Genomic DNA, 18356 nt, shown 5'->3' with positions numbered 1-18356 from the left:
AATAGATCTATCTATAAAAATGTAAATCAAAAAAAGTTGCACATTTAAATACTTCTGTATATGAAAAATTTTTGTTAAGATGAACAACACAGAAACATTTTGATGCTGTTTTACTTCAGTGTAAGTAAACATACATGTAACACAAGTCCAATTACTTATTTATACACCTTCATACTACAGCATGTAACATGACATTAATCAGAGACACTATACAAAGTAGGCTGCCAAGGCAGCCATTTTGTCTTTTGGTTTTTTGGGATTGCCACGGCGTCCCCTGCCTCGTCCCCGTCCTCCCCGTCTTGCACCTCCACCGCGATGCATGGCGTGCCTCATGGTGGCATGTTTGAGCTCCACCAGATCCTGGAATACTGGATCACAGAAAACACAGCCAGTGTGTTGGGTCTCACCAGCAGGAAGTGGAGTGCGAGTCTTGTTAAAGTCGACAGCGACCAGAGAGGCGTCGCAGGCATTGCAACTCTCCTGAGCAACCTAAGTAGAAGAGAGAAGTACTTGTTTAAATATTGTATGGGACATTAGGTATATATTATACATATACATATGACGGCATAGGACTTAATATATTAACGTAAGAGAAGATCTTCTTACCTGCACTCTGTGTGCGTGTTCAAAGAAGTGCACCACCACGTTGCATTTATTACAGGCCATCCTCCATTTTGGTCCAGAGGTGGGATCCAACACCAAAACCCCACTGTCACACTCCACACACTGTCCAATGCCAAGAGAGTTTAGAGAGTGCTGACACGATGGATGGGTGCATTCATTGCATCCCATACCTGAGAACATATAAGGCCAGAATGAGAGAAGTCTAGAAAAGACCAACATCAGATTTATTAGGAAAATGGCATTGCGTAAATGTGTTTAATAAAATCAGTTAGTGGCTCCAGCTACTCAGTCACAACCTAACAATCAATTAGTATTTACATTATACTATTTGTTTTGTCCTACCTTTCTTCATGTCACGGAAAGGTGGATTGCTAAAGCAGTAGGGACACAGGGGATAGCTCTTGCCCCGGGCACCAGAGGTCCACAGCACAAGCTCAAAATCATCCAGTGGACAGCGGAGCTCCTTGTACAGCTTGATGGCTCCATTCTGGGGAAGACTGTATGTCTCATCACAGTGGGAGCAGTGGAGCCTGCTGGGCTTGGCCTGCAGATACATGTTTGAATCAGCTGTAATTAAAGGAGCATTCACTTCCAATGGGACAACTGAAAAAATATGTCCTCACCTTAACATCCCACATCTCTTGTACTGTAGTTGCTTATTGAGGAATTAATAATGAATTCATATTAATTGAACTATGTATTGTGTAACTGTTCCTTGAAGTTTGAAGTGTGCCTATAAATTAGAACAGTGGTTTTATTGTAGACCAGTTACCATGTTGATGAGGATACCATCTTGAATGCATGATGAGCCTTTAGAAACTTAATCTGAAACCTTTTTCATGGGTCTGTTTTAGGTGAAGACTTCTAGTTGAGATGCTAAGTTTGGAAAAATTGATTCACTAAGCTCAGATGACGTTTTTCATTAGCAAACAGAGCAGATCTCTCACTGAACAAAGCCTGATGAATTGATCTTCTGGTGGAGTGGCCACCTTTGATCTGCCTGTTCATGGAGTGAATACAACTGAAACAATTTACCCAAAACATTTCCCACAAGTCCCACACACTTCCCTCTTAAAAACCTTCAGTCCAGTCATTATTTAACACTTAAAAAGCAAATAAATGGAAATATATTCCTCATCACAAGCCATGAAATGTATATTAATTTGCATTGATAAAATTTACATCAGGAAAATATGTAATCAATGCAATATAGTGGTTGTTTTGGAGAGGGTGTGCCAGACTGCGCAACACATTATGGGCATGTTGATGGTCCAACTACAGTATGTTAAGTGGAAGTGATATTAGCAAAATATGAACAGTCTGCTGGACACCTTGGAGACTGTAAATGGACAGGTGTGAAAAGTGATGTGTCTTAGCTGTCCACTTGTGATCATCCTAGAGACGTTATTAAAGCAAGAGTAAACAGGGACATGGTGATAGGCCTCCTTGAAAGTGTAATGAGGCAAAACCAACTAAACACATATACTCAGTCCACATGGTGCAATCCAAATACAAGTTCCTAGTCTTCCATGGCTCCAAGAGGACTGCATACAAGAGTTACCTTGCAGTTTCCACCGGAACAAGCCATTTAACAGTACCATATAAGCCTCTACACACATATTCAGATACAATGACCATGACCAAAACATCTGCAGCCTCATGAGTCATTCATGAATTTAAAAGTGGTTTTGCTGTTAGCTAATGAAATGGAAATGAAGGAAGCATGTTTGTTGAAGTTTGAAGGCCAGAACTCAACAGGCAGACATGTGGTCTAGAAAGGAAGGCAATTGGTGCCCAACAGTTACTGGTTCATTATTGACAGCGACTGCAGGACTTTAAACAGCGACTGTCAGTGTACTGCATGTCAGCCCTGTAGTACAATAAGTCGGCAAAAACAGGATCACGGGCCTCATAATTACAGTGAATGTATTTTACATGGACATGAAATCCAGACTTCAGAAACAAAACTCTTATCCAATATACTCAATGATGGAAACATTACTATGTGACCAATCAATAAAACACAGGAAGTGGCTGTGATTTAGCAGCAACTTTCACATTTTATAAAGGTTTGTATGAGGTGCTTGTTTACTGTCTGTTTGCCCCAACAGAGAACAGCAGTGTTCATATTGGCTTTCTTGTGCAACAGATGCAGTATGCCTTCTTTGTATTCTAGCAGTACATTTGATTCCTCGACTGACCTGGATATACTTCATGAAGCGATGGCACTTGCCACAGCGGGACATGGGCTTCCCAGTGGCAGCGATAGGGGAAAATGAGACCTCCATTAACTCATCCATGCCTGTAAAACAAACCAGATAACATGAGCTAGAAGTGCATGGGAACTGTATTAGTTATTTTGGCTTATTAGGCAATAGTGTTCAGACTTGCATGTGAAATTAATTGTAACATTAATTTCAATCTGACTCATCAATAAATAGGTGACAAGGATACAAAAAAGCAAGTGCAAATCAATGTAACTGCTTTGTCAGCCGTTTGTCACTTAAAAACAGAAGACTACCAAGTGCTTCTTTACCTTGCCCAGCACAAGATAAAAAAACATTCAAGAGCCTGAACAAATTCCAACAAATATAGTTAGAAATAAATCTAATTCTTCATTTTTTCAGACAGTGAATTTACCTGTAATAGAATCCACAAAGAAGTGGAACTTCCTCTTGAAGATATCCAGCGTGTGCTGCAGGACCTGCTGGTAGTTGGCCTTGCCCTGTGCGATAAGGTTCAGCTGCTTCTCCACAGCGCTGCGTATGGTAGGCAGCACCAGCTCTGCATCTGCACAGAACGCACAGACAGACTCTCATTGGCATTATAATTATATGTTATAAAATACACTTGTAAATTTCTCACTAAGAGTGTGGCTGGTGATTTTTAATGAACTACTCTGTTGATTATATGGACTTGATTGTGCAAGAGCTGATAATGTGAAATGACCTGCATCGGCTGACATATCTTCTAAATCTGATGCAGGATGGTTCTGGAAACCCACTTACCTATCTTGTAATAGCCATGCACTAAGACAATGCCCAGATTGGTTGGCTTCAACTTGCGTCCACTCTCTACTGTCACATAGTTCCTCTGGCAGATGTTGTTAATGTGGACAGGGATGCTGGCATCAGTACCTGTAGGAGGTTAGGGCAATAGCCAACATCGGTGAAAATGTTATTCATTATTATTATTATCAACAAGTGAAAATATGTAGATAGCTGCCCAAGTCTGAGACCAAACCAAAGCTAAAATGAGAGTCAATATTGGACTTGCATACATCAGGTGGAAAAACATGACTTCAAAGAATAACAACATTGCTTTGTGTCTGCTGGATTTGTTCTTTAGAATTACTGTCATACTTTTTAACAGGTAGTTTGTCAATGGTTTTAGCTTGTTGCAATGTTCCTTCGCTCCCTAAAAATCCTTAAGGCTGCTTTATTTCAATGCTTTAAATTAAAGCGTCTTAAGGGTCTGTGTTTCATATCCACACTCTGTATATTCTATCATTGTAGTAGAATATACACTCTGTATATTCTATCATTGTAGTAGATTTGACAAATTGCAGCAATTAACTGACACCTTTTCTACAAATTCTTTTAATAAGAAGATATACACAGCAACAACATCCAACACACAGGGCTGCTATTTACCAATTCCATGTTTCTCCATGAGGGTGATGAGTTCAGCCTCAGTCAGGTAGTCTGGGGGGCTGGTCTGTTTTTCCACCAGCTTGATCTCATCTACCGTGAAAGTGTCTCCACGCTCACATGCTGGCATGGCCTCTTCCAGAGGGATGCCCTGCCAAGGCATCATAGTTGTGTAACCTGGGATAAGAAAATACACCCATGAAATATTGGGTTGTACCATCCTACAACCTACAGGAAGCCAGTGCAGAGGTCCTCCACGCTACGAAATTTGTAAGTGTACTCACTAGCTCACATGTTTAAAAATAGTGTTTTAGTACACTGTATGTCTGAAGTAATCTTGAATATCACTACGCTCTGACTTTGAAATAAAATCAAATAAAATCAGTATTTCAAACTGTGGATGGCGGAGCTGCCAAGTAAAGTGCTAGTCTGACCCACAGGGAGCATCTTGTGGTTCAGTTCTTCCCCAAGGATACTTTGACATGTACAGAAGGAGCAGGGAATCAATACACAGACCACTCCTGATCCACAGCCACCCCTAAATGCACTTTGGTACTCAAGAAGCAAACACAGTGTGGGAAGAGCTATAAGTACCTGGCGACATCAAGGTTTTGCCATTACATGAGAAGCCCTCCGTGCCAATGTTGAAGTCTATGGTGGTCTGTAGGTACTTGCAGTCCTGACTCACAGTGGCAATGAAATGTCGAGTGATGTACTCGTACAGCCGCCACCCATCACTGCCTGTGGAACAGCAGATGAAGAACAAACTGGATTAGAAGATGAACATGAGGGGCTCCAAGTGAGAATCTAAATGTCAGGTTATGTCATTGTTCAACCATGGATAGCAGGCCAAATTATTAACAGGTTGGAACAAGAGGGACACACTAAAATGTTTACCACCAACAGACACATTCATGTAAACATACTGCATTAAATTCTTAGCCTGTTCTGAAAGTGTTAGACTACCATACTAATTACCGGTACTCAAAATGAAGATAATAAACAACCAAAACATAAAATATTGATTGGTTAGAATCATGTCTAATATCTTTCATTAATGGTACCGGACAAATTTATGGGGCTATTGTTTTAGCAACATTATTTGCAGTTTTGTGGAGACCATTCTGTTCATTTTGTGAATGTGAAACTTAATCATTCTTTTACACTGGCAGGAAACTCAAGCTTGTGAATTAAATTAGTGCCAGGTTACTTTGCAATGTAGCTGTACTGCGTGCAGACCACAGGCGGTGGAACACCTAGTGATTGTGATCTAGACATTGGGTTGTAGTTGTGGTTACAGTGCTGCTTCAACAACTTAGGTCTGCAGCTGAGTCTCATTATATGCCAGTTGTTTTCAAAAGTAGAAATGCATGTGTATGTCAACAATGGGGTATGTAGAACCTGTGAAGTAGGTACCTCCTGCAATAAACTAACCTGATTGGTACTGTAGTTTTTGCTCTCACTGGAGTATCTTTGCTGTAGTTCAGCTACTTCCAGTGTGAATAATTAGTAGCTTGCAAAGCTGTGCTTTCTATGTAGCTTCCCCATCAGTGTATTTATGTGACAGAAGTTTGTCTAAAAGCTGTTGGCAATGAGATCTAAAGGTTATCCTGAGTAAAGGCCACATTGGTGTATTTCTTTTTTTCAGCTCCCACTACATGATAAATTAAATTCCATGAAGAGAGATGTGGATATCTCAAAGCCTGGACAAATAAAACCTGAACTATCAGCATGAATACACAGTCAGACATGCTGGAAAAACTCTTTGGAATTCAAGTATATCGACACTTAATCAATTAGATTCATTCAGTTTGTACTCGGCGATCATCAAATATGTCATCATTCATTGCTGTGAAACAATAAATCAAGTACATCCTCACTACATCATATATCAGAAAAGACCTGCTATGACAGCCAATATCGTACTTTTATTCAGAGAGCTAATATTCATTATCTATTATTTATTATCTATTATTTAATTACTAGCTGCCTGACCCACCCAGTTCTGCTTCTGAAGCAGCACGCATGGGAGTGATAGGTGGATGGTCTCCAGCATCGGTTCCTTTCCTTGGTCGGTTCAATCCTGTTGCGAGTAGAGCCTTCACCTGATGTGAGGTGGAAGAGAAATATAAAATACCATGAAATATTTAGAAATTCACATTCAAGAACTATACAGCTCTGGAAAAACCCAAGAGGCCACTGCAATGTTTTCAGAAAATAGCATCTATATGAGAATGGCATTCATTCCATACCAGTGTTTGTCTATTCACGAGTCTATTCACAATCTGCTTCACGAGGCACTGATAACCTCAATTCTGTTTTGATTTTTTGCAGAAGAAATACAATACAGCTACCACACAGCAATTAAAAAACTGGTGGGGAGCAGCCAAAAAGCTTAAAAGCAGTGATTGCAAATTGGGGTTATTCCATCAAATACTGATTTCTGAATGTTTTTCAGTGAAAATATTGTCACTACTCTGATTTCTTAGTTTAGAGTTTTCTTCAAATTCTGCAAACACTGCGTCATTTTTGTTATTTTGATGTGCTGTCATTTCCTTTAAATGTTTTTTCTAAATAAAAACATTTATTCAGATATTAGGAAAAATTTAAAAAAAGCTCTTCAATTTACCTGTAAAAGATAAAACCTAAGAAATTGATTATTTTGCAATAGTCTTGTTGTTCCCAGAGCTGTATATTTTAATCACCTACCTAGGAGCATAAACACAATGGTTTTGATTCTGTATGCATACAACTGGCATTGAATATTTTAGCACATTAAGCCTTTTATATACTTTTTGCTTGGCTCCACACAGATCCTTACCTCTTCCGCCCACATGGGATTGTTGCTCTGCTGCTTTAATGTTCCTTTCAGGTCGAAGTTTTCTGGGTAGTGTGTTGTCTCAGTACGTGGGTAGCTGATGTAGCCTTGTGTATACAGGCGCTCTGCAATCTGCATGGTATGCTGGGGACCCATGCCTGAGTAATACAAAAAGAGACATTCTTGGAGCTTGAAAACATTTTGAATTGGAGTTCTTATTAATTGATCTTTCTAGGTCTCAGTTTGAAATAGGATGATGACTGGACTTTGATGTCACCAATTAACTGCATGTCTTTGGACGGTGAGAGGAAGCTGGAGTACCCGGAGAGAACCCATGCAGACACAGTGAGAACATGCAAACTCCACACAGAAAGGCAGTGCTAACCCCACCACCATGCCACCCCATTATGGACTAACAGCTGTTAATATTATTTACCTAAAAATAAGTTCATATGGATCACTGATCAGCCACAACATTCAAACTAGCTGTTTGTTTTAATGTTGTGGTGGACAGGGCTCATCATGCACACTCTGACAGGTCTGCAGCTATGCAACCCTACACACAGTGAACTGTGATGCACTGTGTGCTGCGACACCTGTCAATCCTGGTCAGAATTACAGTTTTCCAAAGCTGGGCCCTGTCCAGATTTGTAGAGTTTGGAATGTTGGATGGAATAATATCTTTGAAGCTCTGAAACATTTGGAAGGTCAGTTTTTACTATTTTCTTACATTTATCAGACCAATGAAATAATCTAATCAAGAACATAATCAACAGATGAATTCACTGTAACAATAATGAACAGTTGCAGCCCTAATTCAAACAAAGTATCGCTTAACCGGTGAAGAAATCAGAAGGAAAAAAAACACCTGATGAAATGCTGTCCACTAACTATACCTAAGGCAGAGCTGGCCACTCTCAACATCTCCACTGTGTTCAAAGCCTGGGGCCTCTGCTTGGTCTTCTCTTTCTTACTCACTGACTCCACCTGTAAAAAAGGTGATATAGAGTGAATTGAGGTAAACTGTAACTTGGGTGAATCTAGCAGCTAGATGAAAGTGACTTTTGTTGCACTTCTACACATTTTCTCTCCAATTGTTGAGTTTATCACTTTGCTTGAATTTTGGAAAACCTTTATTCTTACCGTAGCCTCCCTGGATGTCTTAGCCAAGTTGAGGAACATCTGACCAACGTCCCTGTCAAAAACTCTAACCCTGTTCCAATCCAGTGTCAGTGGGCTCTCTTTTCCTTTGAATACCTGACCAAAACACAGCATGTCTGTCAGTATAGCACAGTAGGAAGAGAATACTGTGTAAGGGAGTGTGAAACCAGACATCTACCTTTGCCTGGAGGACCCAGTAAGTCTCTGGTTTAAACGACTGGATCTTGTCATGGCGTTCCACACAGAAGCCCAGCGTGGGGGTCTGGCAAGGTCCAAATGAGATCAAGGAAGAGTCCAGATTGCCATATTTGCCTTGGAAATACTTTGTCTGAAAACTTGAAAAAAAAAGTACATTACCGTACATTAATTCTAACACTCTGTAACACAGTGCAGAAATAAACAATTCAATAACACTTGAAATCATTTAGATGGGACTCAATCATGTATAACCCAGTGAGAATCTGATTAATCTGAATAAGATTTTTAATAATATTTTTTATTTCATGTGCATTTCTGACTACAATAGAGATCCCAGAGTCGATCCAAGGGTTTCAGATTCACACATATTTCAAATAATTGGTATCAACTAAAACAAAGCTAACCCAAATCTGATCCTTTATTCACTGAACTCGAGTGTGTTTTGTCTGTAACAACCTGCTTGTGTTGCAGCACTGCTCTCCTTCCCATGTTCTACATGCATAGATGTTTTGAGTGACAGTGAGTGACAGACATTTCAGTGACTGAAATGCAATACAAAATGCATAATTTGATAAAATTTTACTGTAGGTATGTAAATAAGTATTTTTTACAATTCTGAGAATGAGACCAGCCCAGTGGGTGGCTCTAGATAGTAGTGTACCGGGTGAAAGCGCAGCCAATACGCAGATCCAACTCTTGGCGTGCATCCACTGACAGGGCTTCATTGCGGTTTGGCTCTCCCAGGTGGTTCATGGCATTCCAGATGTCAGTGTCAGTAATGGAACTGAATTTAGCACGGTAAACACTGCGCTCCCTGACATTGCCCTTGTTCATCACTGGCTGGATGGCATCCAGTACCTGGGAAGAGAAATAGTAACTAGAAATAGGAAGATCAAATTTAAATACAGAAACTGTTTTCCCTGTGATCAAAGACCTTTGTCACTTTAAAGAGAAATTTTTAAATCTGAATTTGGGATGAACTTCACTGGCCTCCTAACACTTGACTACACCCAACATTACAGATAGCTGTGGTCAGATGTCATGAACACAGCACTCAAAGGTACTCAATTTAAAATATTATGGTAGATAGAGCCCAGTTTCAGTTCAAAATAAGATAAGAAAGAGTGATTATAATACCAGGTGTAAATACGACAACCCATTACCTATATGTCATCATCTAGTTACAGTTCAGTTCATGTTAATGCTAGGCCATATGATTACCTCAAAACAAATGTTTTCGCCTTCTTTATCACAGTCCAACCATAAAACCACGTAGTCGCAGCCTCTGGCTTCAACCTGACATGACACCAGAAACTCTGGGTGAGCATCAATCATACATCAAACATTAGGGCACAACATGCTGACATCCAAATGGCCATACAGATTGTACAGAAAGTACCAGCAAGTTGCGAAAACCAGGACTACCTGGAGGTACTTGACCATGTTGAGTTTGGGGGTGGCTTCCTTCTTTTCCGTGGGAGCTTTGCTAAAAAGTTCTGCAGGGTCCACCTTGTCCCAGTTGTTGTACTTCCCTTCAAAGACAGAAAGAAGCTGGTATATGTAACCATATTATAGTATGTCAGGTAAGATATCAGGATGGCCAAGATAATTTATTTTTATTTTTTCAGAAATATAATTTCTGAAAGCATGCAGGATGATAGATCTTCAGCAGCTTAGAAACGAACTCCAATTGTTTTTCTCTCTGTTTTAAAGTTTCAAGCTTATTTTAGTTCTTACCAGCTGTAGTCAGAGGTAGAGATGTCCTGAGGCTATCCTAAGGATGATACTAGGCATCATATCTAGCTAAAGACAGTGAGGTGTGAGCCAAAACTGTGGAAAGTCACAAAGCTCATTGAAAGATACTATTAAAAGAAAAGTTATAGTTTTTGACAGATGTTTTTCCAGATGCAACTTTCCCTGTAGAAGAACAGCTGAGGACTTTAAACAGACTTTGGTTGCTCCTATGGCACCACAGATAATAATTTCCTTTAGGCATATAGCCTCCACCCTAATTTATACTTTTTGGCTCTGGGTGTTGTAAAACAGTGATGTCACACATTTTCCTGTGAATTCGAGTTTTCATAGATAACCTTTATGTCCTATACTGAGGTAGGAGGATTTTTAGTTCTAGTTAGTTTAGTCTTAGGATTAAGATGCCCGATAAATACAGGCCCAGAAAGTTCATTAGCCACATGTTAAACTAAATGTGTAACTAACTTAATTGTTTAACGTTTACATCCATTGGTGGTGTACAGAGAGGCTTCACTGTCTGAATATTTCTGGACATGACTATATGTAAATCTGGAGGAGGAAAACACTTGATTTACTCCAAGGAGATACTATCAATGAAGGTTAGGTAAGACCTAATTTAGATCTTACTCACCAATGAAATCCAGAGTCATCACATGTCCACAAACAGAAGTCATCTTAAAGCGTACAGTTTGGCCCTGGAAGCTGCCAGCGTATTCATGCACTGAGCATGCTCCATTGAGCCCTTTACGACTTGTACAATTTCCTAAAGGCAGAAAAGAACAAATGTGGAAGAAATTAGTTGATGAAGTCAGGTATAAACCTCTTTGGTTGCAGCTTGCACTGGTGGGAAGATTGGTCAAAACAGGTGTGGGGGGGGGGTCAATGAAATGAGGCAGCACAGAGCATGCTGTTGATATTATGGGTAAAAATTTACCTAACATTTTAAGTTGAGAATGTCTCAGAACCACATCTTTATACTTTTAATAAACCCTGCAGCCATCTGAAGGCAGTAGGACATATATTCTGTGCCCATCTACTGTGTTTACCTTGATAAAATACATGCAAATGTCAGGCTACTACATAATAACCTCACACAATAGTCTATTCTGTTGGTTTATGCAGAATATGTGAGATTACAGTAGTTTATCAATTCAGTTTTGCCTCCTTTCTTCCTTTTTAACAAAAGTGGCAGTTGATGTTTTATTCTTACATAATGGTGCAAATAGTGCTGTGTCATGTTTTGTGGCCATTTACAACATCAAGTAGATGTATGGGAACCTTTTGGTTTTCTGCATCAATTTGCCACAAAATGTGATCTGATCTTAATCTAAGTCAAATGCATTAACATATATAATGTGCCTAAAATAATACAAAAATTCTGATCTTTCGCGTCTTTATTAGGAACAACCATAAAAACCTCATGGTGCGAGTGAAAAAAGTATACTTTTTCTTGCCACTATAGATGAACGGATAAAAGAGAAAACTGACATACATACATCCAACTGATCCATCATCAATGTACACAGAAAATAAAAAATCACACGACCCATCTGGTCCCGTATATTGAGGATGTTGTGTATCATCTTACTTGGAGACATCTAGCAGTTTACTTCAGTTAATATGTAACACTCCTTGGGGAGTATCTCCAGAAGTGTGTGTGCTAAGGGATACCAGAGCTATCACTCTTCTACTTTCTTCCCTTTTTGACCCCTTGTATACAGTATCCAATTTTCTTGATGTCTGCATTGTTATGTTTGATACCCCTTCTCTCTCTCTCTCTTTTTTAATCCATCTGCCATCTTCTCTTTCCAATTTCCTATTCTGCTGGTAGTTTTTCAGTCCTGGTCTATAGAATGTTATTGTTGATTTCAACTGGCCAGTGGAAATTAAAAATTCCACAGGCCAAAACATAGTTCTGTCTGAAGATTTCTTTTTTTGTTTGCTGATGTATCATTCTCGAACGCCAGATGTTTCTGAGTTGCAGAAAGACCATCCTTGATATGCCTATTCTTGCTCTGATATGAGCATCTGTACATTTGCACTATCCAGAAGTAATCCTATATAAAAGCAATTCTGCAAACATTAGACTGGTTAGTTTTAACTCCAATGTGAGAGATGTGGATTACAGTGGGCACAGCTTTAACACATAAACACGCTCTATCCATTTTGTCTAAATGTTACATATTCTGTTTTTTGATTTTTTTGAAGAACACTCTAAAACTTTGCATAAAATGCCAATGACTCAGACCTGGAAACAGTGTGGTGCAACGACATCAGACCTCTGATGGCCGTGTCCCTTTTCCGGTCAGTCAAGGGGGAAGTGAGGGGCAGCTCTTGTCTCAATGCTACACGCTGATGTCATCTCTGAATAAAATTATTCTTTCAAGGCTGAATACTGATGACAAGACCATGGACACTAACTACTAGGATGGAAACCAGACTAAGCAATTCACCTTCCTCCATCATCCCACACAAACACACAAACGTCATACCAAACTTTTTGACAGTATGACAGTAAGCCAATCCAATTGTCAATACCTCTACCAATCCAAACTCACTTTCATTGGAAGACTATCAAGAAGATGATATATAAATAGAGGCAGATCCAGATGCAGGTCACAGATCAAGCCAAAGGACCCACTCAGGACCAAAGAGAAAAAACCCACCAAGATCTTAATCACAAAGATCTCCAGTCATTCGATTGTTCGAATCATGGAACAGCTCCAGGTAAGGAACTTGCTTTTATGTTACTGGTGAAGACACCGGCTTTTTACCAGTTGCCCCATTCTTCAACAACTCAGACCCCTGGGTGTATATTTTAATGTTCTTAATAGCTGTAACTTTTCTTGTTGTCAATACTGGCTGTGAGATCCCTGTCTGTTGTGCAATACAGTTGATGCGTTTCAGCAGCCTCACATCTACTTAGACAAATCACCAAGTTAGATGTTTAAATTTCATTATAACCACTTTTGCAACACTGGACAAACTGAATTGTTGGCTTGAGAAGGTCACTGGAACGTCGGACAATTACAGAAGTGATGAAATGGTAAATGGTCTGCACTTATATAGCGCTTTTCTACCTAGCTGGTACTCAAAGCGCTTTACACTGCATCTCATTCACCCATTCACACACCGATGGCAGAGCTGCTATGCAGCTGACCTGACTCACCAGGGGCAACTTGGGGTTCAGTATCTTGCATGCGACGTGGCAGCCAGGTATCGAACCACCAATCCTATGATTGGCAGACAACTGCTCTATCTATTGAGCCACAGCCATCCCAAATTAGAATTTGAGGTTAATCAAAGTCTGCATCATTCAACCTATCCAAAGGAGTTTTACCTGACTGGGACCCAGGAACTACGATTCTAACTAAGAAGCAACATGAGGGCCTCAGTACTGCTGTGGGGAAATGCATACTGCAATCAACATAATGTTCTTGATGTTAATGTTAAATGTTATGTCTGCTTGCTGTGCTTGTCAAATTTCAAAACTCTCTACTGTTAAATACACTATGAAATATTTGCCACTGAGTTTTCTCTGCCTATGACTTGATAAAAAGGGATTAACAAATTATAAGAAATTCTACAATGTAATTAGAGACAGATGCTTCGTTGATTGCAGCCAGTGGAGCATGAACATTAAGTATTTACCACATAGCAATGTGACGCAATGTTCCTTTAAAACGGGACGACAACTGTCTGCCAGTGACTCTTCATGTGATTACATATACATTAGGACAGCTCTGTGAGAGGACAAATACCGGTAATCAAACACTCAATATTCCACACTAATGTAAACTTGGTTTATTTGTGTCCAGCTGCTGCGTGTCGTTCTGCTGTGCCTGCTTGCCCTCCACCAGTGTCTGGCCATGCCACTGGGCAGCCAGTGTGTTGACGAATCTGTCTGTACCTTCAGCCTGCAGGACTACTACAGCCAGCTAGTCAACCTTCCCAATCGCATCAACGAGCGCAGCATCGCAACCTGGAGCTATGTGTGAGTTAATGTGCCGTGTGTCACTACAGCTCTTAATTAACCATCAAACAAAGAATTTATTGCTGAAAGGGTTGATGAACCCTGGCAAATATTGTCTGCTTTCAGCTTCTCAAATATGTTGATTTTTTCAATATGTTTTAATATCGGTCAGAAAAAAAAGTAATAAACTAGAATTTTAAAAAAATTATATATATATATATATATATATATATATATATATATATAATATAATTTTGTAATTTTTTTTTTTGACAAGAACCTTGCAAATGTTTGAATGAATGACAGCCTGTGTCTGACATCTCACGTCAGGGAGAACATCAACTTGAACAGACTCCCTCCGGTCATTCACGAGGCCAGCTGCCACACCGACCACTCCTGCAGGGGACTCGACAATACTTTCAGTCTAGAGACCATCCCTTTGTCCCTGAGAATGCCTGTGCTCATGAAGAACCCCAGCTGCTTACCCACATCCAGCTACTCTCTGGAGTTTGAACTCATCACCATAGCTTGTATATGTGCCATCTCCAGGCACAGCTGAACACAACTGGCTGCTCTAATGTCACTTTAGAACATGAAGAATATGTGGTTGTTTAGATTATGAGGTAAAGATGGTGGTTACTGATATTAGTTTATCTCACTAATTGTTGTTGTTGTTTTCCAGTGGACACTGAAAATGCCATTATCCATTCACACCTGTTAAACCAGTTAATCAAAGTAATTAAACCCATTTTACAGTGGCAAGAAAAACTTTGTGAACCTTTTGGAATTTCATGGTTTTCTGCATGAAGTTGTCATAAAATGTGCTCTGATCTTCATCTAACTCACAACAATACAAAAACACAGTCAAAATAATAGTACACAAACATTATATATTTTCATGTTTTTATTGCACATAAGATGTAAACATTCACAATGCATGGAAAAAGTATGTGAACCCCTAGCCTAATGACTTCTCCAAGAGCTAATTGTCCTGCCCTTTAAAAACACACACCAGTCATGGGTTTACTGTTGCAGCACTGTTGCCACTCTCCCTAGGCGTGGTCGTACTGTAAAGATGACTGCAAGAGCACAGCGCAGAATGCTGAATGAGGTAAAGAAGAATCCTAGAGTGTTAGTTAAAGACTTACAGAAATCTCTGGCACATGCTAACATTTTTGTTGACATGTCTACAATAAGGAAAACATTAAACAAGAATGGAGTACACTGGGGGACACCACGGAGGAAGACATTACTGTCCAAAAGAAATATTCCAGCACATTTGAAGTTTGTGAAAGAGCACCTGGATGTTCCACAGCACTACTGGCAAAATATTCTGTGGACAGATGAAACCAAAATTGAGTTGTTTGGAAAAAACACACAACACTATGTGTGGAGAAAAAAGGCACAGAACACCAACATCAAAACTTCATCCCCACTGTAAAACATGGCAGAGGGAGCATCATGGTTTGGGGCTGCTTTGCTGCCTTAGGGCCTGGACGGATTATTGTCATTGATGGAAAGTTAATTCCAGAGTTTATCAAGACATTTTGCAGGAAAACGTAAAACCATCTGTCCCCAACTGAAGTTGCACAGAGGATGGGTGATGCCACAGGACAATGACCCAAAGCATACAAGTAATTCAACAAAAGAATAGCTTCAACAGAACAAAATACGCCTACTGGAGTGGCCCAGTCAGAGTCCTGACCTCAACCTGATTGAAATGCTGTGGCATGACCTTAAGAGAGCCAATGAACACCACACATCCCAAGAATATTGCTGCACTGAAACAGTTTTGCGAAGAGGAGTGGTCCAAAATGACTCCAGATCGTTGTGCAGGTCTGATCTGCAACTACAGGAAAACGTTTGGTTGAGGTTATTGCTGCCAAAGACGGGTGAACCAGTTATTAATCTAAAGGTTCACATACTTTTTACACCCTGCACTGTGAATGTTTACATGTTATGTTCAATAAAAACATGAAAACATATAATGTTTGTGTACTATTATTTTCAGCAGACTGTGTTTTGTATTGTTGTGAGTTAGATGAAGATTAAAGTACATTTTATGACAAATTCATGCAGAAAACCATGAAACCACATAGTTTTTCTTGCCACTGTACATTAACTGGTATCATTGTATCCGTGTGGAGTATTTGGCAACAGTTGAACATACAACACAAGCCCCCAGGATCATCACAGGGCAGTGAAGCTGTTTTGGCAGAGGTGGCCAGCATTGGTATTGCGACTGGCGATTTGATCACACGATGAACACTGTCCCAAAGCTTGTATCTATAGAGAATCTTTGCAAACTAAGCAGTTATAAAACCTTAAATATATTTTTTAGGCTCACAAACCCCACAAAATCTTTATTTTTATTATCAGAATTGAATTATTTCTGTTTCATATATTTTAGAAAAAGCTGTAGGTTTATTTTTATTTTATAAAACATCTATGCATTCCAACATATACACAGCAGAAACAGAGCTAATATATAATTACTCACCATCACAGTCAAGTAATAATGCCAAAAAGAATAACATGGCGTCTTTAATACATGCTGCTGTGCTTAATCAACTGTCTCACATAGCACCCATTTAATTCAAATCACACAAACCCTTTCTCATCTCACCGTAACATTTTAGATCCTTTAATATTTAATTCTAACTGCTCAAAACAATCTGTCATATTCCAACTCGGTTTCTGCTTCTTTCAGTATCTGCAGTTATAATCCTAAATGTCACACTCATTCGCTGCTTATTAGACTGGGATTATCTGCTGCAAATCATGTTTCCTACTTAAGTAAGTTTTTAAAAGATCTCTCTCTCTCTGAGAAGCTGTGAAAACAACAAACCTGTGTTTAGTAAGTAGGAACATGATTTGTAGAAGATAAAAAAGTCAGAACAAGGCACGACGTCTAATGAAATAAATATTTTCAGAATTGAGCAGTGGAGTGAGACAATCTTCTGTTCTTTTGGAAACGTCGTGACTCTTAATGTAACGTTAGCGATAGTAGTTACATGAGAAGGATCATTTATGTTTGTGTGGTTAATAGAGTATCCTATCACAAAACGAAACGAAAACGTTCAACTCCCTCTCTCCTGCTGTTGGAGCATATTATATTGGTATAAATTCATACCCACCTTTCGAGAGGATTTTGGCAATCGACTGAGCCAACGAAGGCTTCTCTGCCACCATCAAAACAGTCCTCATTCTGAATGAAGTGCTAACAGCTCCTCCAACTCCAGTCAGCTCACAAGCAGCAGCACTGGGAGTGCAACGTTACTGTTGTTGTCTTGAACCTTGTCAATACGTGCGAACAACATCCACTCCAATATCTGGAACACTATGAATTCTGTATATAACTGATATTTATGATACTATGCTATGTTACAAAGCACGAAAGTAGCCATGACAGTTTATATATGATTCACTTCCGGGGTCACGTTGACGGGTTTTTTTTTTTTTTTCAACTTTATTAACATCACAGGAAAAGACAACAGACAGTAAAACTAACTACATGATAGTATTTTAACCAGTGTTGATAGAAGTAACCTGTTAGTGTACTTACGGCCCACCTTAATGTTCTCATACTAGTACAGAATATTTATTTATTTATTTATTTATTCCACTGTAATTATCTCACAGAAATCAGTTGTTAATGGAGTACCTATACTTTTGTACCTAAAGTAAATGTTAGAGCATACAGTTCAGTTTAAGTAAAGACTTTCAAGTGGTACTTGTCCATGTACTTGCACCTTTACTTGAGTATTGAATTTACAGACCAGTGGCTCTGACCTCACATATTCCAAAGGCTTTTGAGAGGCTGATCCTGGAGTTCCTCTGATCTCTTGTCAAACCCTACTTGACCCCCTTCAGTTTGCCTATCAACCTCATCTTGGAGTGGATGACGCCATCATACATGTGCTCCATCACACCTACACCCAATTGGAGGAAGATGTTTTTTTGATTTTTCCAGTGATCTAAACACCATCCAGCCTGCATAAATTACAAAACCTGCAGGTTGACACTCCCCTGATTTCGTGGATCATGGACTACCTCACAAACTGCCCAAAGTGCAACCGCCTGCAGAACTGTGTGACTCAGACTTCATTATTCCTTCTGCCTCTTTTCAATAATAAAAGATACCTTACTAACACTCTTCCAGAGTAAGACACAGAAAATA

At 39.5% G+C, this 18356-nt stretch overlaps 1 protein-coding gene across 1 annotated transcript; it reads right to left on the bottom strand.

The window, feature by feature from the left end:
- Positions 1-93: 93 nt before the first annotated feature.
- On the bottom strand, positions 94-17604 carry top3b (DNA topoisomerase III beta). Its single transcript, XM_026344095.1, has 18 exons — positions 17314-17604; positions 10835-10966; positions 9877-9983; positions 9673-9747; positions 9113-9309; positions 8432-8588; positions 8236-8349; positions 7989-8079; positions 7096-7250; positions 6274-6379; positions 4869-5015; positions 4278-4451; positions 3633-3761; positions 3265-3414; positions 2826-2926; positions 967-1168; positions 607-794; positions 94-489 (listed from the first exon to the last, which is right to left on the bottom strand). The coding sequence occupies exons 1-18, from the start codon at positions 17381-17383 to the stop codon at positions 208-210; spliced, it is 2577 nt and encodes an 858-aa protein (XP_026199880.1). The 5' UTR covers positions 17384-17604; the 3' UTR covers positions 94-207.
- Positions 17605-18356: the final 752 nt, after the last annotated feature.

The sequence above is a fragment of the Anabas testudineus genome, chromosome 9 (genome assembly GCF_900324465.2).
Source record: "Anabas testudineus chromosome 9, fAnaTes1.2, whole genome shotgun sequence".
Lineage (NCBI taxonomy): Eukaryota > Metazoa > Chordata > Actinopteri > Anabantiformes > Anabantidae > Anabas > Anabas testudineus.
This window is presented reverse-complemented; position numbering and strand designations above follow the sequence as displayed.